At 42.7% G+C, this 24833-nt stretch overlaps 1 protein-coding gene and 1 long non-coding RNA gene across 2 annotated transcripts in view; one reads left to right on the forward strand and one right to left on the reverse strand.

Moving 5' to 3' along the window:
* Nucleotides 1–24833, reverse strand: part of si:dkeyp-120h9.1 (Y+L amino acid transporter 2-like) — a 140494-nt gene that overhangs the window by 76299 nt on the left and 39362 nt on the right. The window contains exon 3 of the mRNA XM_043719096.1: nt 14354–14878. Within this exon, the coding sequence (XP_043575031.1) occupies nt 14354–14798 (445 nt within the window). The 5' untranslated portion in view covers nt 14799–14878. The remainder of the gene's footprint in view (nt 1–14353; nt 14879–24833) is intronic.
* Nucleotides 3832–24833, forward strand: part of LOC122564348 — a 46061-nt gene continuing 25059 nt past the window's right edge. Inside the window, exon 1 of the long non-coding RNA XR_006315885.1 lies at nt 3832–3963. This is a non-coding gene — a long non-coding RNA (uncharacterized LOC122564348). The remainder of the gene's footprint in view (nt 3964–24833) is intronic.

The following is a 24833-nucleotide window of genomic DNA, read 5'->3' on the forward strand; positions in this document are numbered from 1 at the left end:
TATTTCTCAGTTCCACGCAAGTAAATTCCCTGGATGTATTCCCAGGAACGTCCTAAATACAGCTGTCATGCTATCCCTCATCAAAAACACCACTCCCCCTCTTCTCTTGCCCCCCCCATATTCTTCCTATAGCATTTATATCAAAGAACTGACCATGGAAATTAAATACATGTACTTTGAGGCACTTAATTTTTGTATAAGACAGGCAATGTCCAAAGCCAGTTACAAGACAGATCATTTTGAAAGAGACGAGTGATCATTTAATGAGCTAAATGTAGTATCTTCAAGTTTGCAGCCAACACAATGTTGGATGGGAGGGTGAAATGTAGAGAAGATGCAGAGGTGCTTCAGTGTGACTTGGACAATTTAAGGGAGCGGGCAAATGCACAGCAGATGAAGTATAATGTGGATAAATATCAGGTTATCCACGTTGGAAGCAAAAGAGGGAAGACCGAACAGACAGAGATTGAGTAAGGGGAAGTTTCCACAGGACTAGTGTCCTTGTACACCAGTCACTGAAAATAAGCATGCAGGTGAAACAGGCTAGAGTACATGGATGTCTTGCTGCAATAGTACAGGGCATTGAATGAGATCACACCTGCAGGTTTGGTCTCCTTCTCGGAAGATGGATGTTCTGGCTATGCAGGGAGTTAAACAAAGATTTAATAGACCAATTCCTGGGATGGTAGGACTGATGAATGAACTGAACCTGGATTAGTTAGGATTATAAGAGAAAGTGAGGGCTGCAGATGCTGGAGATCAGAGCTGAAAATGTGTTGCTCGAAAAGCGCAGCAGGTCAGGCAGCATCCAAGGAACAGGAGAATCGACGTTTCGGGCATGAGCCCTTCTTCAGGAATCACTAGGATTATATTTACTGGTGCTTAGATGAATGAGGGCAGGAATCTCAGAAACCTGTAAAGTTCCAGCAGGACTAGAGAAGAAAACACATGAAGGAATATACTGATGACTGGGGAGTCCAGAACAAAGGTTTCATGTTTTAAGGATATGGGTCTGTGGAATTCTTTGCCACAGAGAATGGTTCAAGCCAAAGCATCGAATAGTTTCCAGAAGGTGTTAGAAATGAACTCTCAGGATAAAAGGGATGAAAAGGAAAGGGGGGGGAAAAAGCAGGACGAGGGATGGAGTTGGATGTTCAGCCATGATCATATTGAATGGCAGAGCAAGTTTGATGGGCTGAAGGGCCTCCGGCTGCTCTTATTTTCTAGTGATATCTTTGTCCTCCCTGGAATTCTGGCCATTTGAAGGTTTAGAAACAGGACCTGGCAAGAGTGATTCTTTTCAGCCATCTTGACGCACTGCCCAGTCCAATATAGTGGGAGCTTTGCTTGAATGCTTGTAGAGTTGTCTTCAAGAAGGGCAGTAGTGTTTACTTGACAATGCTGCCATTGAATCCTCAGAATAAGAAGGAAATACAGAAACTGTCGAAGGGAGCACTTCCAGAAATAGAAGAAAAAAAAATGCATTCTTGAGGTTAAAATCTACTGAAGCTCCAAGAACTGTGAAAACAACATCTGGTGCGTAGATTAAAGTGTTTCAGAGCTTTGGGCTCAAGAAAGAAACAGCTCAACGGCAGCTTACAATAACAATGCTGACAGAGTGATGCATCAAACCCTGTTTGTGCCACTCAGAATTATTCCATGATAATTCAAAAAGAGTTACTGCACCTTCTGTAGAAACTTTTGGGAAGTAAACAGAAGATGACTTATTTGTTTTGCTAATTCTGCGAGGGCACAGTGACCTATGGTATTTGCTAGCTCCCATGATCTCAGGAGCTGAATCTGAGGCAATAACAGAGATACTTTATTTTTGTATTGCATCAATACACGAATTTGATCCGACTGCTGACTGTTGAGCTGTCAATTACCACGGCAGTTAGAGGAGCTATTCCTTTAGAGCTTTCCACGCACACTGAATGCTTCACCAAAAACATCAGACCAGATGAGGGATCAGCAAAATTAATCTGACCAAATCGAACCGGGCTTTCTTTTTTATCTCCAACTGCTATTCTGTGCATTCACAAGTCGAAGAGCTTCCATTATTTTTCAAGGCCTGCTTCCAAACTAGAAGACTGTTTTTGACATAATTAATAGTTTTATTCACTCGGCCAAACATTTAAAAACATCCACACTAAGCTCCCTCTCTTTCATTCAGAAACAAAAACCAATCAAATGTTCCTGAAAGCATTCAGTCATCAATTATCATTCTTGTACATTTCGACAGCAGGGCAATGTGACTTAGACTCAAACATTACACAGCTATTACAGCACCTGCCTTATACAACACTATTGAGAATAAACAGACTCAGGGGGGCTCCCTTGTGGCACAGTGATAGTGCCCCTAGCCCTGGTCCAGGAGGTCTGGGTTCCATCTGTTCCAGAGGTACGCAATAACATCTCTAAACAGGTTGATTAGAAAAATATGGTCTTTTTTTAAAATTAACAAAATTAAACAAATTCAAAAGGGTCCCTGTGCTACACTGGTAGTTTGCTTATCTCGGAGTAAGGAGAGCTAGGTTCAAGTTTCACTGCTTCCAGCGATATGCAATAGGTTAAATCATAAAATATCCATACTGACTCAATCACAAAAGCTAATTTATGAACTAATTAACACTATTGACAACCTATCTAACCAAGTGTAAGGTTTTAGGACCTCCATCTATTTACCCTAAAAAAAGATTTTTGACTTTAAATTAAGAACTTTTTTTATGTAACATTAAAAATCACAACACCAGGTTATAGTCCAACAGGTTTATTTGGAAGCACTAGCTTTCAGAGCACTGCTCCTTCATCAGATGCTTCCAAATAAACCTGTTGGACTATAACCTGGTAGTTGTGTGATTTTTGGCTTTGCACACCCCAATCCAACACCGGCACCTCCAATTCATATTTTGTGTCGAGCTACATTCAGATTTCAAAGGCTGAATTCTCAACAGTGTCATCACACTTTGCTACAACAAAGAACTACGAAATAAAAATAGGAGATTGACTGGTCAGCCATTGATGCTGTTATTCTGATCAGGTTAAGATAACAGTTGAGAGGCGATGGTAGCTGGTATTAGAAATAGGGGTTTTAGAGAAATCTGCAGACAAATATTGGAATGGCTTCTATTCATTAGCTTTAGCAGCAGTCTCAGCATAACAAACTGTGCAGCTGTCATATCTCACAAGGAACGGATAAAGGACGAAGGTTTGCAGTATGATTGATAGTCTAGTGAGTTAATCCCTGATGCAGACTGGAGGGAGGAGTCTGAGGTCAGGTTTTTAAATCTCTAGTTTACAGAATGTTCACAGTCTGAAGAACTGAGAGACAGGACGCATCACACATTCTCAATGAATGTAGCCAATTCAAGGTACAGTAAAGGTCTGAAACCTCAGATGTTTACTGAAACATCTGTCAGCTTGTATTTGCAGATGATGAGAATAAAAATATACCTAGTTTTAGGTTATAGCGGGCCAATTTATAAGATGACTAGTTAAGCGGAAATCAAGACAATATTTACAGCACACTCAGAATTTGAACCATGTATTAGCACTAATAAATAAGTACTAAAGTTCCTTCAGCATTGATATAGAGCTTGAACTTCCTTCCAGCATCAGAACCAGCAGCTCACTGTCAAAACTTTTATTCAATTCTTTTAACTATTAAACAAAATAGAACTCATAGAATACGTCAGGATAGAAGCAGTGAAAGCATGAGACTGGACGAAAACCAGTTCTGAAGAAAGATTACCAAATTCAAATATCACACCTGGCGCCAGACACAGCCCGAGTGAGTATGTGGTTCGGGCATTTTGGAGATTGTGGGGGAATTTGGTGCAAAGGGAAGGGGTGTTTACTGCTTGCTTTTTCTGTTCGTGGTTTTTAAGGGCTTTTTAATTGGATGAATTGAAGACCAGCATCAGGGGCCAAGCATAAAACAAAGTGATGTCACAGGAAAACCAGGTAAATTCATTCATTGGTAATAGCTGCTAATTTGATTCCATACTATTGATTATTTTCAGACTGAAGGTAAATAGGAGAAACGTTTACAGATTATAAACTAAAATACCAGTAGGAAACTTCAAGAAAATAATTAAAAGATAATTAAATAATTTAGAGATATAGAGCCAGTGCGATGTATTGTAACTGCATGATGTGAGAGCTGGAGGACCCCATTGTCATCATACTGACTACACCTGGAGCAGTTGTTGGTTGTTCGAGGAATTCCGGCTCAGAATTGACGAGCTGGACTCTGAACCTCAACACTATGACGCATCCGCGATGGGCAAAGTTACATGGATGCTTTACATCAAGAGGCAGCCACACCCCTTCGGTTACCTACCTCTAATTTGGACAGTGTGACTGTGAGCAGGGCATGCAGAGGGATCCAGGAGATAGTGCTGAAGGTGCTTCAGTCCTTGAACCTGACCAACTGGTTTGAGATTCTTCCTCCCTATGTGGACGAGAGCTGGGAATGTAGGGAGGATGAGCAAATTAACCATAGAACCATGGTACAGGGAGCCATGTACTTCCAATATCCCTGGAGATATTTTTAGTCACTCTTGGGATGTGGGTGTCACTGATGGGGCCGGCGTTTGTTGCCTGTTCCCAGTTGCCCTTGAGAAGGTGATGAGCTGAGTTCTTGAGCTGCTGCAATCTACATGTAGTATGTTGCCCCACAATATCCTTAGGGATGAAATTCCAAGGTTTGTGAGAAGATTTGTAGCTCGGGTGCTCGTTGCTGTGGTTCTGTTCGCCGAGCTGGAAGTTTTTGTTGCAAACGTTTCGTCCCCTGTCTAGGTGACATCCTCAGTGCTTGGGAGCCTCCTGTGAAGCACTTCTTTGATGTTTCCTCCGGTGTTTATAGTGGTTTGTCCCTGCCGCTTCCGGTTGTCAGTTTCAGCTGTCCGCTGTAGTGGTTGGTATATTGGGTCCAGGTCGATGTGTTTGTTGGTGGAGTTTGTGGATGAATGCCATGCCTCTAGGAGTTCCCTGGCTGTTCTCTGTCTGGCTTGCCCTATGATAGTGGTGTTGTCCCAGTCGAATTCATGTTGCTTGTCATCTGCGTGTGTGGCTACTAGGGATGGCTGGTCGTGTCGTTTCGTGGCTAGTTGCTGTTCATGTATGCGGATTGTTAGCTGTCTTCCTGTTTGTCCTATATAGTGTTTTGTGCAGTCCTTGCATGGTATTTTGTACACTACATTAGTTTTGCTCATGTTGGGTATCGGGTCCTTCGTTCTGGTGATTTGTTGTCTGAGGGTGGCTGTTGGTTTGTGTGCTGTTGGGGGTCCTAGTGGTCGCAGTAGTCTGGCTGTCAGTTCGGAAATGCTCCTGATGTATGTATGGTAGTGTGGCTAGTCCTTTGGGTTGCGGCATGTCCTCGTTCTGTTGTCTTTCCCTTAGGCATCTGTTGATGAAATTGCGAGGATATCCGTTTTTGGCGAATACCTTGTATAGGTGTTCCTCTTCCTCTTTTTGCAGTTCTGGTGTGCTGCAGTGTGTTGTGGCCCTTTTGAATAGTGTCTTGATGCAACTTCGTTTGTGTGTATTGGGGTGGTTGCTTTCATAGTAAACGACGCGACCAGCTGTCCTTAGTAGCCACACACGCAGACGACAAGCAACATGAATTTGACTGGGACAACACTACCATTATAGGGCAAGCCAAACAGAGAACAGCCAGGGAATTCCTAGAAGCATGGCACTCATCCACAAACTCCATCAACAAACACATCGACCTGGACCCAATATACCGCCCACTACAGCGGACAGCTGAAACTGACAACCGGAAGCGGCAGGGACAGGCCACTATAAATGCCGGAGGAAACACCACAGAAGCGCTTCACAGGAGGCTCCCAAGCACTGAGGATGTCACCTAGACAGGGGACGAAACGTTTGCAACAAAAACTTCCAGCTCGGTGAACAGAACCACAGCATGGAATTCCAAGATTTTGAGCCAGCAACAACAAATGGTGATATATTTCCAAGTCAGGATAGTGGGTGGCTTGGACAATCTCTCGCAGGAGGTGGTGTTCTCATGTATCTGCTGCTCTTGACCTTCTTCATGGATTTTTTCATAGGTTTGGAAGATGGTGTCCAAAGACCTCTGGTGAATGCCTGCAGGGCACCTTGCAGACTTGTGCCTTATAGATGGTGGACAGACCTGGGAGAGTCAGGAGATGAATTACTCAATGCAATATTCCTAGGTTCTGACCTGCTCTTTAGCCACTATGTTTACGTGGCAAGTTCAGTCAAGCTTCTGGTTAATGGTAATCCTAAGGATGTTGGTAGTGGGGGATTCAGTGATGGTAACACCAATGAATGTTAGAGTGGTGGTTAGGTTCTCTCTTATTGGAAATGGTCATTGCCTGGTATTTGTGTCGTGCGAATGTTACTTGTCACTTGTTAGCCCAAGTTTGGACTATAATGTGCAGGGGTGTCCAGTTGCAGCTACTGGTTAACAATGTTTCAGAGCCAGAGTGTTGGTGGACTCGCTGGAGCTTCCATAATGCTGAGACTTTTGTGCTCACCATGTTCAGTGAGGTGTTCACACCACAGGTAAGGGCTGAATAGGCAAAAATGGGTGACCCCCAGGCAGAGCACAGGAAGGCAGATGGTACAGGAGCACCCTCTCGCTAAGAGATGTACTTTCAAGAGGGAACTGGCTTCTCAGGCATAGCAGTTGAAGATAAGTCCATGGTGCCATGGATTGCTCTGGTGCATTAGAGGAGAAAGAATAAGAAGGCTACAGTGATAGGGGATTCAATAGTAAAGGGAATAGGTAAGTGTTTTTGTAGTACAAAATAGTCTCCAGGATCATGTTACATCTCTGGTGCCAGGGTCAAGAATGGCTCTGAGCAGCTGCAGGACACTCTGAAGGGGGGGAGAATGAATTGCCAGGGGTTGCGGTACAGATCAGGTTTTTATTTAAAATGAAGAGGTCCATAAGCAGAATGGAGGAGTTAGAAAGCTAAGAAGAAAGAAAGATTTCAAATAGGTAGTAAATTCAAAACTCCCAACAGTGCCACATTTTAATGAGAATAAGCATAACAGGAGTGAGCAGGTGAATGCGTGGTTGGAGAAATGGTGTAGGAGGGAGGGATACAGATCCCTGGGATTGGTACAAGCAGGACAGGTTTTATCCGTGCAGGATTGAGAATAATGTCCTTCATGGGGATGTTGCAAGTGCTGTCAGAAGAGCTTAAATGAGATTGACAAGGGATGAGAACGTGAGCAGGGAGAGCAAGGAGGGAAAAACAATAGATAGAAAGATACGAAACAAAAGTGGAAAGCAGAATAAAGGGCAATGAATAAATGGGACCATACAGCAAAATAAAGCAATAATGACTACAATGGTTAAAAAGACAAGTCTAAAGGCTTTAGGTCCTGATGCATGGACAATTCACAATAAGAGAGTTGAATTATGAACACAATTAGATGTAAGTGGTCAGGAGATACCTGCATTCAGAGACATGGCTATAGAGTTACCAAGAATGGCTTTAATTTACATATAAATCAGACAAACCAAACTAGCAGTGGTATCATGTAGGAGGATTTACTGGAGTGCATAATGTAATGGATGTTTAGGCAAATATGTTGAGGAACCAACTAGAGAAGGCGATTCTAGTCTGAGTACTGTGCAATGAGAAATTAATAATCCTGTTGGGCCAATGCCCTTGGGAAGAATGACCAGAATACAATTCTTTGTTAAGGAGAAGAGTGAAGTAGTCAAATGTGAAACTAGAATCTTGAACTATGAAGGTATGAGGTGAAAACTGGCATGGATGGATTGGGGAATCTTACTAAAGGGGTTGACAGTAGGTAAGCAATGAACCATATTTGAAGGACGTGTACATCAACTGCAACAATTATTCACTCCTTTCTTCCACGAAAATAAATATGGCGTACAAAGGAAATTAGGGATAATATTACATCCAAAAAGAGACATATAAAATTGCCAGAAAAAAAACAAAATCGAAGGACTGGAGCATTTTAGAATTCAGCAAAAGAAAGCAATGAGTGTCAAGCAGGGGAAAATACTGTGTGAGTAAAATTGCAGGGTACTTAGAATCGGATTTAAAAACTTCTATAAACATGAGGAGATAAGTGCCTTACAGTCAGAAGCTTGGGGTGGGGGGGTGGAAATTATAAAAGGGGAACAAACAAATAGCACAAGTGAACACATAATGTGATTCTGTCATCTTAAAGAGGACACAAATAACCTCCCAGAAATGTTCAGGAACTAAGGGTACAGTGAGACAGCAAATTAAAGGAAAATGCTGTTGGGGATGTTAATGTGATAAAAGGCTGACAAATCTCTGGGTCTAATAATACACTTCCAGAGCACTAAAGGAAGTGGCCCTGGAAAAATTGGAAGCATTGATGGTCATCTTCCAAAATTCTACAGACTCTGGAGCACTTCGTACAGATTGGAGGAAGGCAAATGTAACCGTGGGCAGCACGTTGCCTCACAGCGCCAGAGACCCGGGTTCAATTCCTGTCTCGGGCAACTGTCTGTGTGGAGTTTGCACATTCTCCCAGTGTCTGCGTGGGTTTCCTCCGGGTGCTCCGGTTTCATCCCACAGTCCAAAGATGTGCAGGTCAGGTGAATTGGCCATGCTAAATTTCCCGTAGTGTTAGGTGTAGGGGAATGGGTCTGGGCGGATTGCTCTTTGGAGGGTCGGTGTGGACTTATTGGGCCGAAGGGGCTGTTTCCACACTGTAGGGAATCTAATCAAATATTTAAAAGAAAGGTCTGTTAACATTATATCGTTAGTGGGGAAAATGCTAAAATCTAATATAAAAGACATGATAGTAAACATTTAGAAAGCATTTGTGGGATTGGCCAAAATCTGCACAGGTTTATGCAAGGGAAATCATTCCTTACAAAAATCTACTGGAGAGGTTTTAGGATGTAACTAATAGGATTGATAAGGGATGCCAGGGATGTAGTGTATTTAGATTTTTAGTAGATTTTTGATGAGGATCCCTCATGAGGTTAGTTGGCAAAGTTAAAGCACATGGGGTAGAGGGTAACATACTGGCATGACAAACTGGCTGACAAACTGGAAACAGAGTGGGAATAAACGGTAGGCGATGGCAAGGATATCACAGGGATCATTGCTAGGGCGCTGGTTAGTCACAATAGATATAAGTTACCTGGATAAGAGAACCAAATGCAAAATCTTCGAGTTTCCTGACAACACAAAATTGGGCAGGATAGAGAGCGAGGAGGATGCAAGGAGCCTTTGAGGTGGTTTAGACCAATTGAGTGCGTGGGCAAAGAAATGGCAGACTCAGTACAACATGGCTCAATGTGAAGTTATACATTTTGATATGAGAAATACAAAAGGTAGAGTATTATTTAAATGGACATACAAAGGGATCTTGGTGTCCTGGTATACCTATTAGAAATAGACAGGCGGGGGCAGTCAGCAATTAGGAAGGCAACTGGTATATTTGCCTTCATTTTGAAAAAGGATGAGAGTTCAGAGTAAGGATGTCTTCCAGATAACATGCAGGTCCTTGGTAAGGCCATACCTGGAGGGTGCAGTTTTGATCTTCCTCCCAAAGGAAGGATATGCTTGCTATAGAGGGAGTGCAGCACAGGTGTACTAGGCTGATACCAGGAATGGCAGGACTGTCATTTGACGAGAGATTGGTTCAACAGGTCCTGTATTCAGAAGGATTCAGAAGAGTTCAGAAGGATAAGAGGCCATCTGATAGTACAACATTCTAACAGGGCTGGTCAGACGAGATGCAGGAAGGATGTTTTCCCTGGTTGAAGAATCTAGGACCAGGAGATGCTGTCTCAGGATATCTCACTTAGGGCTGAGATAAGGAAACATTTCTTCATTCAAAGAGTAGCGAATCTGTGAAATTCTCAACCAAAGAATGCTGTGGAGGCAGGTCATGAAATATATACCAGAAAGAGATAGGTAAGAGGTTTAGATATTAAAACCGTAACATGGTCGAAAGTGGGAATATGCTCTTAAGACTGAGGATCAGCCATGATCATTTAATGGTACAGCTGGCCCACAGGGCTGGATGGCCTACTCCTGTTCAGTCTTCTTTATGGAGACACATGGAAACTGGATCACTCTCAGCTCCACATTAAAGCCTCAGGGGCATATTGAAGAGATCTAGACCCAAGGAGTGCAATGTGCAGCCCCAATCATACATCAACTCAACTTGATACTCATGAACCAAATTCCCAACCCGAAAGCGCCAATACCTTTGGGCCAACTCAGTAAAGCTGAAGACAAAGAGAATAATTCCTGACAACCCTACGTGAAGCCCAAAGGTATACTAATGTCCAAGTCTTTTCATATATCTAACAACCCCTGTAACCAAACCACAGCCAAACAGAGTGCTCTGCATTCTTTTGGAGTTGACCAGGATGATGAGAAGGGGGACCACGGCATTTGGACAGGCAGGGTCTCCAACCATTTTGTCTAAGCTTGTGCCCTATCGACAATAGTCCAGTTTATGAGAATGTGGTAATGCACAGGGGCAGCGGTAATGAATGATAAAGCCAACATAGATTGGTGGAAAGAATGGGTGCTTTGGGCAATGTGGCACTGGAAGGGACCCTTATGTCCTAATGGTCAGTCACTGCCCATCTCAAGGCAGGCAGTACACAGCGAGAAAGATGCTGACCTGCTAAGGTCCATCTCCTTCAAGCTTATAACATCGACCCAACAAAGAAGATAGAATTAATTGCACCAAGCAAGCAAGAAGAAGCCAACTTTTCAAATGATAAGCTGGAATGTCAGGACCATTTGCATGGGACTGACAGTAAATTTGCAAGTGGATAATTATGTGCACAAGTATGATAAACATGGCTAAACTATCGATGTACAAGGATATAGCTCTAGGAGACCAGGCTCATCGAGCCAATTACTGAAAGAAAACATTATATATTCATGTGACCCAGGAAGACCTCAAAGGAAACAGGCAAGCCCTCTGTCTTGTTGATAGAACCTCCTCACACAAAACATATCCTCCATCCAATCTGAACAATTAACCTCAGTACCTATGCCCAAGCTGTGCCCCACTACAGAACTGAATAGCCAGATCCTCAGAAAATTGACAATTACCAGAATTCCTAATTGAAAATCTGTTTACTTACTGGGGAGTTTCAACAGAGAGTGGGCATCGACTGTAAGGCACTGACATTGTACCCGGGACATCACAGCCTGGGAAACAAACAAGAACAGACAGGACTTTGAGCTTTGCTGCTATCACAAGCTTTGCATAATTAACTTCTTCATTCAGAACAAACACTGCCAGCAGGTATCCCAGAGACATCCAAGATCGGTGCACTGGTGCCAACTGGGTCCAATCATTACCAGGTAGGATTCTGAACAACACTGTCAACACATGTAACTACACAGCACTCCTTTATGTACTAGACGTGCTGAAGTTTCCAAAAAGTAGAATTCCTGTTTTTGCATCGACATTAACCCTACTGCCTATACAAAACAAATCCGCAATTCAATTAAACAGATGCTCACTAGCATTTTTACACAGTATGGTAGAGAAATGCAACATACTTTGAGACACCACCTCCAATATCGCATTCTCAACACAAGAAATAAAAGTGGAAAAGCACAGACCGGTTTGAGGAATGAAACTTCAATGAAGCCATGCAATCTGCTTTCAGTGATTTCAGGATTGATCCAAGTGAAGACTCAATGCACACTATATCAGCTGCCTCTATTCCTGATGAAGGGCTTTTGCCCAAAACGTCGATTTACCTGCTCCTCGGATGCTGCCTGAACTGCTGTGCTTTTCCAGCACCACTCTAATCTAGACTCTGATTACAGCATCTGCAGTCCTTGTTTTTACCTGCCTGAAGTAAAGTTCAACTAACTGCTGGGCAGTGCATCAGTGACTACTGGCCACAACTCTACAATTATCCAGATATCCTTTACACATGGAGCATCAGGGCACATATGAAGGGATCGAGAAATGCAACACGTTGAGAGAAAACAGTTCCACTGAAAGCAAAAGCAGGGAGGTCACTACCATTTGCAATAAAACTGTTGGGGGAATGAGTGAACACTCTTGAATTGTACTCTCAAACAACAAGGGAGCTCCAGACACAGTCATCCTTTCGAGACAGTGCTATATATCAAACCCAAAGTGAAGGAGTTTAATAAAACAATTCTTCCCATTTCCACAAGTACAGTTCCATGCTAATGCTTTATCAGCTGAATACCGACCTCAAACTTGGAGAACAATCACTCCGGTAGTATCTGAGTAAACTCGAGGGGATAGGGAGTGGCTTCGGATAGGTTTACTGCAAACAAAAAAAAAAATGGTGACCCCTGTGCAACAGCCAGGGTAACTGCAATGAAGAACAAGGTCAGAAGTCACATGACACCAGGTTACAGTCCAATAGGTTTATTTATAATTACAAGTTTTCGGACCACTTGCCCTTTGTGACGAAGGGGCAGCTCTCTGAAAGTTTATGATTTCAAATAAACCTATTGGACTATAACCTGGTGTTGCGTGACCTCTGACCTTGTCCACCCCAGTCCAACACTGGCACCTCCACTTTGAGGCTGCAACGAAGAACATCAGAGCTGCCTTTGTCTTTGTCAGACTACAGGTTCTGGCTGACTGAGATTCAGTCTAAGAACAGTCCAGTTTCAAAACTGGAAGATCAATATTATCGTCTCAGCTTAAAAGGCCTCAACCTCACCAACACATTTGACCAGGTAAGCAGATGCAATTTATTTAAACTTGAGACAGTTGCTTAACGTGATCCTCTTTTCATGGCAACATGACAGATGACCTTCCCTTTGATGACGTAACAGTGGGATCAGGCCGGGTTGTGCTCTGGAAGCAACCCTCCCTGGCTTTGTTTTTTACTGCTGTCATATGACTTCAGGGGCAGTTACATATTGAAGACTCATTCACCTTGGATCTTGTCAAAATCTTTTCCATGAAGTTGCTCTTCTTTACTACTGAGCCACATTAACACTCCATATGGTGGATTGGACAGACTGTCACATGAATGTCAGAGTTTGCAGTTTGACGATCAGCGTAGAAGGCACATCATGGTCCAGGATGTTGCCAGATCATCATTTACCACATGATGTTGGAGGCTGTTCGATAGCTTAACATATCACAATCACCGGCAACCTGTCACTTGAAGCTGAAATCAACACACAAATCACAAAAGCTACAGCTGTTATGTTCAGATTGAGTAAGAGTATAGAACAGCATCAATCTCTTGGAGAATACTAAATTGAGAGTTTACCAAGCCTAGTCCTTTAATACACTTCTCTGTAGAGGTAACCCTTATTATTTTCCAGGCAAGACAAATGCCCGAACAGTTTTCACCTTTTGTCTCAGATGTATCCTCATCATCTCTTGGAAGGTCTGGATCACCAGCTCAAGTCCTGGCACGTGCTAATTCCATCAACAAAGATGCGATGCTAAGCCAATGATGTCTGCGGTAGCGAGGCCACATTCACTGGATGACTACCAATAAAGCCATGTCCTCCTGGGCATTCATGCCTCCATTATCAGACAACCACATGTGACAGATGAAGCTAACAGACACTGACACCAGTGTTCACAGTTGTGACATCGAAAGGCTGAGGTGGAAAGGCACTGGAACAAGCAAGCAGAAAGGAAAAGCTCAGCTGGTTGAGAAGAAAGCATTCTGCATTTTTGTCAGCCCAATCTTCCTCGGCAACAAATGTGGACTGCATTGCCTGGAGGTAGCTTGCGAGCTGTACCGGGTGATCCTTAATGCAAGTGGCCAGCAAGTCACAAACTATTTCGAGATGGAAGGCTGCCATTAGTGCATGGCCTTATGAGGCTTCACTACAATATTTATTACAGGCCTACACGGAAATAATGTCTACCCATAAATGTCTTACCCTTGATCCTTGACCCCCATATTGCATAAAATCCCTGAGCCACTGGAATTTCTGACTTATTACAATGTCATGTTACCTCACAAAATAACTAAAATTTACTGGTAAGTTTGTTTTTATTTCGAGTATAATCATTTTTTTTAAAGTTAGGATGTGAACAAGTTGACGAGATTACGTTTTGACTGTTTTTCATCTTCCTTAATTATTTTTGGAATGAAATAGATTGCTTGACTACTTCAGAAGGCATTAGGAGTCAATTATGTTGTGTGAGACTGCAAATCAGACATATAGCCCAGAGAGGACAGAGGGCAGACTCTCCTCTCTGAAAAACATGAGCAAACTATTCTATCGTAACAAGCCAATAGGTTTCATGGTCACTTTTTTCATGATACCAGCTCCCAGGTTACCATGTTCATTGAATCCAGTTTCACATCATACTTAGTTGAATAATAGCTCCTTACCTATGCAAAAGGCAGCCAATAATCGGACAGCAGAATAAGGTGGATCACAAGTTGGGAAAAAGGGCTGAATCAGATAATTGGCAAATGTGATGGCAATGACAGCTTGGCATGCTGGCTCAACAATCAGTAGAGATGTCCAGAGACGCAGAAATGCCAGAAAACCTCCAAACGACTCCAGAATGTAGGCATAGCTTGCTCCAGATTTCTTTATAGTTGTTCCAAGTTCTGCATAGCAGAGTGCTCCAAAGACAGAAAATACTCCTCCCATTGCCCAGATAATCAATGAAAGGCCATAGGAACCACTGAATATTAGGACTCCTTTGGGAGAAACAAAGATGCCAGATCCAATCATATTTCCAACGATCAGGCAAACGCCATGCAACAAGGAGATATCCTTCTTAAGTCTAAAGGAATCACCAGCAGATTTCTTAGAATCAACCTCCATGTTGTCACAGTGAAAAGGTGGATCAATTCACCTTACATTATCAGAAAACTACGTCCAAACTGAAGACATGCCTTAGGAATCTGTAGAAACAAACATTGAGAAAACAAAAAATTAGAAGATGCAGAACGTAAATTTTAAAATGAAACAAAGTAATAAACAAAGAAACATTTCTCCATCTCCTTGTGCTTAAACGTTGAGAGTCTGTGGTTAAGCATGGTTTCTTATGCACTGGCACTTCAAATCCATCACTGTAACTCAAGTCCATCACATAAATAAAATTCTGTATGTGGATCCTAAACTACTTTGAATCAAAACATGACTGTCTAAGTACTGAGAAGGATGCAATGTCTCCAGGCTGGTGATCAACACTCTTGCCAGTACATCATACTAGAGTAAATATAGGCTGTCCAATGTTCAATCTATATTTTAATCAGGAACCTCAAAAAGGCAAATTATAGCATTCAAGTTAAAAATATGAAATTGTTAGGAGTGCAAACAAAACGTATTTCAGAATTCTGAGAGAGTCTTGTTTTTTCACCATGCTTTAACTAAAGATAACCTGAACAGGAGGAGCACTGATGTCCTGTGGGAGAGGGAGAGGGAGAGGGAGATTATAAAAATGACAAACAGCAATGGTCCCAAAACAGATCCTTGCGGAACACCGCTAGTGACGGCACTCCATGAAGAAACTTTGCCATCAACTACTACCCTCTGTCTTCTTCCATCTAGCCAATTCCTAATCCAAACCTCCAACTCACCCTCAATGCCATATCTCCGTATTTTCTGCAGTAGCCTACCATGGGGAACCTTATCAAACGCCTTACTAAAATCCATATATACCACATCTACCGCTTTCCCCTCATCAACCTCCTTTGTCACCTTTTCAAAGAATTCAATAAGGTTTGTGAGGCACGTCTTGCCCTTCACAAAACCATGCTGACTATCCTTGTTCACATTATTCCTATCTAGATGTGCATAAATCCTATCCCTTACTATTCTCTCTAAGACTTTGCCCACAACAGAAGTGAGACTCACCGGCCTATAGTTACTAGGGTTATCCCTACTCCCCTTCTTGAACAAGGGAACCACATTTGCTAGCCTCCAATCTTCTGGCACTATTCCTGTAGACAAAGAGGAAGGAGAGAGGGGGAGAGAGAGGGGGAGAGAGAGGGGGAGAGAGAGGGGGAGAGAGAGGGGGAGAGAGAGAGAGAGCGCGATGGTTTTGAAGTTAAAGACAGCAGATTAATTAGAGAAGACAGGCAAGAGCAAGTCAGAGAATGGGGTAATTCTGAAGAATTAAACTGCATTTACTTCAATGCAAGGGGTTTTACAGGTAAAGGAGATAATTCAGGGCACGTTCGGGAACATGGGACTGGGACATGATGGCTATTTCAGAAACACGGATGAGGAAGGGCAAGACTAGCAGTTCAATATTTTGGGGTATAGATACTATAGGAAAGATGGCAAAGAAGGCAAGAGAGGAGGGTATGTGGCATTTTTGATTAGGTCAAACATAACTGCTGTACATAGAGAGGATATTTCTGAGGGATCATTCAATGAAGCTAAATGGGTAGAACTCAGAAATAAGAAGGGAATTATCACTTTGATGGAATCATACTACTGGCTTCCCGTTAGTCAGAGGGAAAAAAATGAGGAGCAAATCTGTTGAGAGATCTCAGTTATCCTTAAGAATAATAGGGTGGTAATGGTAGGAGACCTTAACTTTCCAAACATAGACTGAGACTGCCATAGTGTTAAGGACTTGAACAGGGAGGATTATGTTAAAGAAACTTTTCTTGAGACCTTGTATCAATATATGGATGTACCTATTAGAGGAGCAAAACCTGACCTCCTCTTGAGACATAAGACTAATGTATTAGTGGGGGAGCACACTTTGGGTCTAGTGATCATAATTGTATTAGTTTTAAAATAGTTATGAAAAAGGGTAGGCCTTTGTATAAAAGTTAAAATTCTTAACTGGTGTAAGACAAATTTTAATGGTATGTGACAGGAATTTTCGAAAGTCGATTGGAGTAGTCTGTTCGGAGGTAAAGGAATACCTGGCAAGTGGGAAGCTTCTAAAGTGAACTGATGAGAGTTCAGAGGCAGGATGTTCCTGTTAGTGTGAACAGCAAGACTGGTCAGAGTCGGGAGCAATGGATGAATAAAGATATTGAGACTTTGGTTAAGAATACGGAGGCATGTGTTAGATATAGACAACTGGGATCAAGTGAATCTCTTGAAGAGTAGAAAGGATGTAGGTGCATTGTTAAGAGGGAAATCAGGAAGGCAAAATGGGTGGCACGGTGGCACAGTGGTTAGCACTGCTGCCTCACAGCGCCAGAGACCCAGGTTCAATTCCCACCTCAGGCGACTGACTGTGTGGAGTTTGCACATTCTTCCCATGTCTGCGTGGGTTTCCTCCGGGTGCTCCGGTTTCCTCCCATAGTCCAAAAAATGTGCAGGTTAGGTGAATTGGCCATGCTAAATTTTCCGTAGTGTTAGGTGAAGGGGTAAATGTAGGGGAATGGGTCTGGGTGGGGTGCGCTTCGGCGGGTCGGTGTGGACTTATTGGGCTGAAGGGCCTGTTTAAACACTAAGTAATCTAAGCTAATCTATACTAAAATGGGGATAAGAGATAGCCTTGGCAGGTAAGATTAAGAATAATCCAAAGAGATTCTACCAGCACGTTATGAGCATGAGAGCAGCTTGGGAGAGAATAGGATCTCTTAAGATCAAAGGGATGGAAGAGATACTAAATGAATATTTCATGTATGTTTTTACTGTGGACAAAGACTTGGAAGCTAGGAAAAGCAGGAAAATAATTGCTGATGTATTGAAACAGTCTACATTACAGAAGAGGTGGTACTGGAAGTCTTAAAAAACATAAAGGTAGACAAATCTCCAGGACCTAATCTAAATCGAGGGGTTTGAATAGGTTCATATATCGAATAACAGATGCTGAAGAGTGTGTACAGGCTGGACTCGACTACAGGGGTTTAAGGTGCTTTGTATCTTGAAAATGGATATCAGAAATTGATGTACAAATTAAATCTAACTGAAGGGAATCAGGGTGTTTTATGTATAGAATAGCAGACACTCCACAACATCTTCAAAACACTCCCAGGACCAGGTATTGCACAGGGTTAGGTAGAGAGTAAAATACCAGCTCCACATACTCTTTGGCCACAGGTTTGAAATACTATGGCCACACTGTCCAATGATTGTAGATCAGTCTCGGAATTTTGTATCATTATTTAGGGAGCTTTTCAGCTCAGTGAGCCTTCACAGCTCTCTCTCACACACACACACACACGTCTGTGCCTCTCCTTTTTAGTCGCCCTCTTTGCCTCTCACTTCTCTACCTCCATCACCACTCTCTTTCTGAGAGTACATGACAGTATTTTAATGTTAAATCAGACTGTGCAATTAGTGTAACAGTGTATGCTGTGTCCTGAAGGGTAGAGAATTGGCTGGCGGACAGTAAACAGGGTAATTTCCAGCTTGGTGAGCTGGTACTCACAGGGGTGCCAGAAGGGTTCCGCTAATGCCACAGCCATTTATAATTGATATCAATGATTGAGACAAAGGGAACGAGTCTCCAGATTACTGACAAGACTAGCTTGGGTGGGAGAGAAAGTTGTGGGGATGACCAAAGAGGCTGTAAACAGGTAAGTGGCAGATGAAATATTACGTGGAAAAAGTGTCTGTTTTGTGACAGAGATTTCCAAACTAACTCAGTGACATACTAAAATATCCTTCCACTGCCTGTCCATACTTCCACACCTAATGAAAACATGCCCGAGGGAGGTCAGCTTTCTGAACGATATAATAACATTGCAACATGAAGGTACCGAGTGTATCAGAATTCACTATATCTCATCACATCACCTTTTCTGCCACCTGTATTGCTCGAATTCTATTTTAAATAATGGCAGAGAAAATATGTGGTGACACATGATTCAGGTTTGTGAGAAAAAATATAGGAAAAAGTGTTTTTGCTTAAAATGATGAGAAATTATGAAACATTATTGTCCAGGGTGTTGATGGTATCAAAACATTAACATGATGGTAGAGCCAACAGTTAGAAGGCAAATGATATGTTACCAAATATTGCTAGGAGATTGTTATGGGCTAGGTAGCCCAGACCCTAACTTAGCTAGTTGGTTTATGATGTGGAGGAGCTAGTGTTGGATTGGGGTGGACAAAGTTCAAAATCACAACACCAGGTTACAGTCCAATAGGTTTACTTGAAAGCACTAGCTTTTGGAGCATTGCTCCCTCATCAGGTGATCACTGTGATTTTTAACCTAGTTGTTTTAAACAGGTGTAAAGTGGGTATTCCCGGAGAGAATCAATTGGTCAAACCACTTAGTCTTAAAAAAAAACAATTTATTTACAAAATTACTGAATGAAACACAAAGGACAGAAAATAGAATGCCGAATTACTTATCCTATTCGAAAACCCAACATACTTTCCCAACTTAAAGATGCTGTTCCAAATGCTTGCAACAATCCCCATAAACACCTCTTGGCACAAAAGGTAAAATCAAACAAGTTCTTACGAAGTAGAGGTCAGTGAGAGAGAATATCAGCTTGGACCTTCTTCTGGGTCCAGCAACGTTTTCATATGCTTCTAAAAAAAACAGAAATCCTGAACTGGGAGAAGTGGCCCCTGCCTTTTCATTGTACAAGTGTTTTGTTCTTAAACTTGAAAGCGTTCTGCCTGAAGCAGTATCTGTTAGCTATGAACAAATTGACCCAAAAACCCTTCAAACTTTTTGGAGCTGGTGTTGTTCACAACCTCTCTGGAAAAAAAAGCCAAGGACTGCATAATCTTGTTAAAGGAGCAGCTTCGTCATAAGATTGGATTAAGAATGTGAGGAGGTTTTGCTGTGAATCTGTCCAGGTCAGAAATTCATGTTCACTGAAGATATTAATATCCCCTTGGAGTTCCTCCTTCACACACACAGACACATGTCGACAAACACATGCTCACTCATTCTCTCACACAGGCACGCACGTTATCGTACACAGAAACTCTCACATGGATATACACACACACACACACACACACAAACAGAAGACTATCGTGCACTTGCACACTTTCATTCTCACACACATGCACAGGCACACTTTCACAGACATACATGTAGGGCAATACAAACTCACAGAATCATACACTCCACCACAATCTCAAACAAATTCAACCACAAACTCTCACTCCCTCAGTTACAGTCACTCCCTCAGGGTCACACTCACTCTCTCCCAAATATATGCAAAAGCACACATTTATCTCAAGTTCCAGGAGGTCTGTTTATTTGCAAATCTGTCTTTTTCTTAAAAACTTTTAAATAGCTCAAAATTAAAGCCAAAGTACGTCAATGTAGGATTTGATAAATTCTGATTTTCTGGAAACATGTCTTGACTCCAGGTTAGAACTCTGACAGATTTGGAATAAGGCGTCACACCTACAAGTCAGACAGGTTATATTTTGTATATTCCTGTCGTATTTTCCTGCTTGAAGTTTGAAAAGTGCTGACACTTCCAATTATCTCAGCACTCACTTGAAACACTCTGGAATTTGCGTCATCAATTAAACATGGGTCTCCTTTGTAACAGAGATTTCCCATATGCTGTTTCTTTGAAGCAAATTAACTTTTTGACAATGCAGGGTTGTATGAATGAAAACAGCTTCGTTCCTCTCCTGTACTGACAGAATTCCAGATCCAAGCCTAAGTCAAAGTTAAACTGCACTCAGTTTAACATTGTACCACTTAGTTTAGATTGTTCTTCCTCAGTCTAACATCCAAAAGCATTGGTTCACATCTTGCTGTATTTCACCTGCAGGAGGCTGACAGATGGTAACGTACAAAGTGTGAGGTGTGTTTTAATCTGCAAAACCGGGATGAATGATTCCGAGGAAGCGAGTCTGCCATTTTAGGTTGTTCACAGCAGCCAGTTCACGTTAGCACAACACTGACATTGTTTTCTGTTTAGAAAGTCAGCAAGAAAGAGTGGGGACTTGGGAGCCCATATCAATGAGTCAGTTTCAATGTCATATCCAGTCTGTCCCTTTTATCCAGTATACTATACCCAGGAACTGGATATGATGCTGGAGACCAGTAAAATTAAAACATTTAAAAATCACCTGGGTAAATGAATAGGAAGGATCGAGAGGGATAAGGGCCAAATGCTGGCAAATAGGACAAGATAAATTTAGGTTATCTGGTCAGCATGGATGTGTTGGACTGAAGGGTCTGGTTCCATGCTTCATTCAATGACCTGATTAAATGCATCCCAGGACACTGTGTGAAATTCGGGAAGAAATTACAGTGTCCCTAGCACAGCTATTTGTATCATCGATCAGGTGAGATGCCAGAGAACTGGAGGGTGGCTAATCTTCTGCCTTTATTTAAGAAAGGCTGTAGGGAGAAGCCTGGGAACTATAGACTAGGGAGTCTGACATCAGTGGTAGTAGGTTATTGGAGGGGATTCTGAGAGATCAGATTTATGTGCAAAACTTGACTTTTCTTTCAGGACGTAATCATAAAGAAAGGTGAGACAGAGCGCAGATGTTGTCTACATGGACTTTACTAAGGCCTTTGACAAGGTTCTGTGTAGTAGACCAGTTAGTAAAGTTAGATCACATGTGATTCAGGGAGCGCTTGTCAATTGGACACAAGATTGTTTATCTCGGTACCCTTGTACCTATGATGGTGCCTGAAGTGGTACCTTGTAACGTTTTCACTACTTATAGGAGTACATGTGACAATAAACCTAATCCTAATTCTAAAACTGGCTTGCCAGTAGGGGACAGAGGGTTGTGGTGGAGGGTCATTGTTTGAACTGGAGGTTTGTGACCAGCAACACTTTGCAGAGATCAATGCTGGATCCACTGCTGTGTGAGTCATTTATATAAAAGATTTGGATGAGAATTTAGAAAGCATGGATAGTACGTTTGCGGATTATACTAAAATTAGTGGAATAGTCAATCGTGAAGAAGGTTATCTAAGGTACAAAGAGATCTTGATCAATTGGGCTACTAGGTTGAGGAGTGGCAGATGGAGTTTAATTTGGATAAATGCTGAGTGTTGCATTTTGGAAAAGTGAACAAAGGTAGGACTTGCACAATTAAATGTAGGGACCTAGGTAGTGTTGTCAAACAGAGAAACCCAAGAGGTCAGGTATATAATTCTTTGAAATTTGCGTCACAAGTAGACAGGTTGGTTCAGAGGACATTTAGCACACTTGCCTTCACTCCTGAGACGTCCGAGTACAGGAGTTGGGAAGTCATGTGGAGATTGCACGAGGCCACTTTGGAAGGATGTGCACAATTCTGGTCAACCTGCTTATACGAAAGATATTACAGTATTAAATTGGAGAGGGTTCTGAAAAGATTTACCAGATGATTTCAGGACTGGAGGATGTGAATTATACAGATAGGCTGGGACTTTTTTCACTGGAGTGTAGGAGGTCAAGGGGTGATAGAACATAGAACAGTACGGTACAGGCCCATAGGCCCTCAGTGTTGTGCTGACCTTTCATCCTACGCGAAGATCAAACTAACCTAGATACCTTTCATTTTGCTATCATCCATGTCCCTAATGTATGTTACTGTACTATCACTGTTAATGGCATATTCCACGCACCCACCACTCTGTAAAGAACAAACCTCTGACATCTCTCTCAAAACCTTCCTCCAACCACAGACATTTCTGCCCTGGGAAAAAAAATTTTGTCTATCCACCCTTGTATTCCTCTATCAAGTCACCTCTCATCCATCTTCACTCCAATGAGAAAGCCCTAGCTCCCTCAACTTAAGACATGCCCTCCAGTCCAGGCAGCATCCTGGTAAATCTCCACTGCACCCTCTCTGAAGCTTCCACATCTTTCTTATAATCAGACAACCAGAACTGAACACAATATTTCAAGTGTGTTCTAACCAGGGCTTTGTAGACCTGCAGCATAGGAGAAAGTGAGGTCTGCAGATGCTGGAGATCAAAGTTGAAACTTTATTGCTGGAACAGCACAGCAGGTCAGGCAGCATCCAGGGAACAGGAGATTCGACGTTTCGGGCACAGGCCCTTCTTCAGGAATGAGCAGAGAGTGTTCAGCAGGAGAAGATAAAAGGTAGGGAGGAGGGACTTGGAGGAGGGGAGTTGGAAATGTCTTCTTCTTGACCTCTCCGCCTCCACCCTACTCCGACCTATCACCCTCACCTTGACCTCTTTCCACCTATCACATTTCCAACGCCCCTCCTCCAAGTCCCTCCTCCCTACCTTTTATCTTCTCCTGCTGAACACTCTCTGCTCATTCCTGAAGAAGGGCCTGTGCCCGAAACGTCGAATCTCCTGTTCCCTGGATGCTGCCTGACCTGCTGTGCTGTTCCAGCAATAAAGTCCTGAGATAGAAACAGAAAGGTCTCGGAAGGGGAGGGAGGAGTCCGAGACTGTCCAGGTGAATTTGAGGTCGGGGTGGAAGGTGTTAGTGTAGTGGATGAGCTGTTCAACCTCCTCGTGGGAGCACGAGGTAGCGCCGATACAGTCATCAATGTAGCGTAGGAAAAGATGGGGGGTGGGGCCAGTGTAGTTGCGGAAGATGGATTGTTCCACATACCCTACGAAGAGGCAGGCATAGCTGGGGCCCATGCGGGTGCCCATGGCTACTCCTTTTGTTTGGAGAAAGTGGGAGGATTGGGAAGAAAAGTTGTTCAGGGTGAGGACCAGTTCGGTCAGTTGAAGGAGGGTGTCGGTGGAAGGGTACTGGGTGGTAGGGCGGGAAAGGAAGAAGCGGGGTGCTTTGAGTCCTTCGTGATGGGGGATGGAGGTGTACAGGGACTGGATGTCCATGGTGAAGATGAGGCGTTGGGGACCGGGGAAGCGGAAATCCTGGAGGAGGTGGAGGGCGTGGGTGGTGTCACGAACGTAGGTGGGGAGTTCTTGGGAGACCTGCAGCATAACCTCGTACTTCTTAAACTCTATCCCTCTGCTAATGAAAGCCAACACACCATATGCCTTCTTAACAACCCTGTCAGATGTTAGAGGTTTATAAAATCATGAGGGGTGTTCAAAACTAGGTGTCATATTTTTAAGGCGAGAAGAGAAAGATTTACAAAGGATCTGACGGCCAACTTTTTCACATGGAGCATGGTTTGTATGTGGAATGAACTGCTAGAGGACGTGATAGATTGCAGGTACAGTTACAACATTTAACACACATTTGGACAGGTATGTTAATAGGAACGGTTTAGAGGGTTAATAGGCCAAACGCAGGCAGGTAGGGTCAAGTTTAGTTTGGGAATCTTTGTCAGCGTGGACAAGTTGGACCAACAGGTTGGTTTGTTTGATATCTTGATGGACCCAAGCACCCCAAAACGAGTTATTCTATCCTGGTCTGAAAACGTGTATAAGGTATGAGCAGGTAGGGAAACAGTTAACTTTAGGGTTGTGTGGCAAAGGCTCAGCTAGCATGACTTTGACCAGATAAGAACTTGCAGTAAACAGTGAGGTGCTGGAGGCAAGAGTAGTGGTTTAACGAGGTAAAGAACATCGCCTGTTTATGCCAGATGGCTTAATCTTTACTGTTGATGCTTGCTGATTGTAACGGTCACCCAATCAGTATAGATGTTGCCTTATTTAGAAGCTGCTCCCTGTAAGTGACTATATAATTCTTTAAGAATCTGCTATTCAAGAGAAGACCGAGAACTCATGTCCTTGTGTACATGAGCAATCACTCTCTCTCTCCAGGGCTCGGAATTAAAGGTGAAGAAGGTACAGTTAGTAAGTTTGCAGATGACACCAAAATTGGAGGTGTAGTGGACAGCAAAGATAGTTACCTCAGATTACAACAGGATCTTGACCAGATAGGCCAATGGGCTGAGAAGGGGCAGATGGAGTTTAATTCAGATAAATGCGAGGTGCTGCATTTTGGGAAAGCAAATCTTAGCAGGACTTATATACTTAATGGTAAGTCCTAGAGAGTGTTGCTGAACAAAGAGACCTTGGAGTGCAGGTTCATAGCTCCTTGAAAGTG

This window comes from Chiloscyllium plagiosum, chromosome 29 (assembly GCF_004010195.1).
Source record: "Chiloscyllium plagiosum isolate BGI_BamShark_2017 chromosome 29, ASM401019v2, whole genome shotgun sequence".
Lineage (NCBI taxonomy): Eukaryota > Metazoa > Chordata > Chondrichthyes > Orectolobiformes > Hemiscylliidae > Chiloscyllium > Chiloscyllium plagiosum.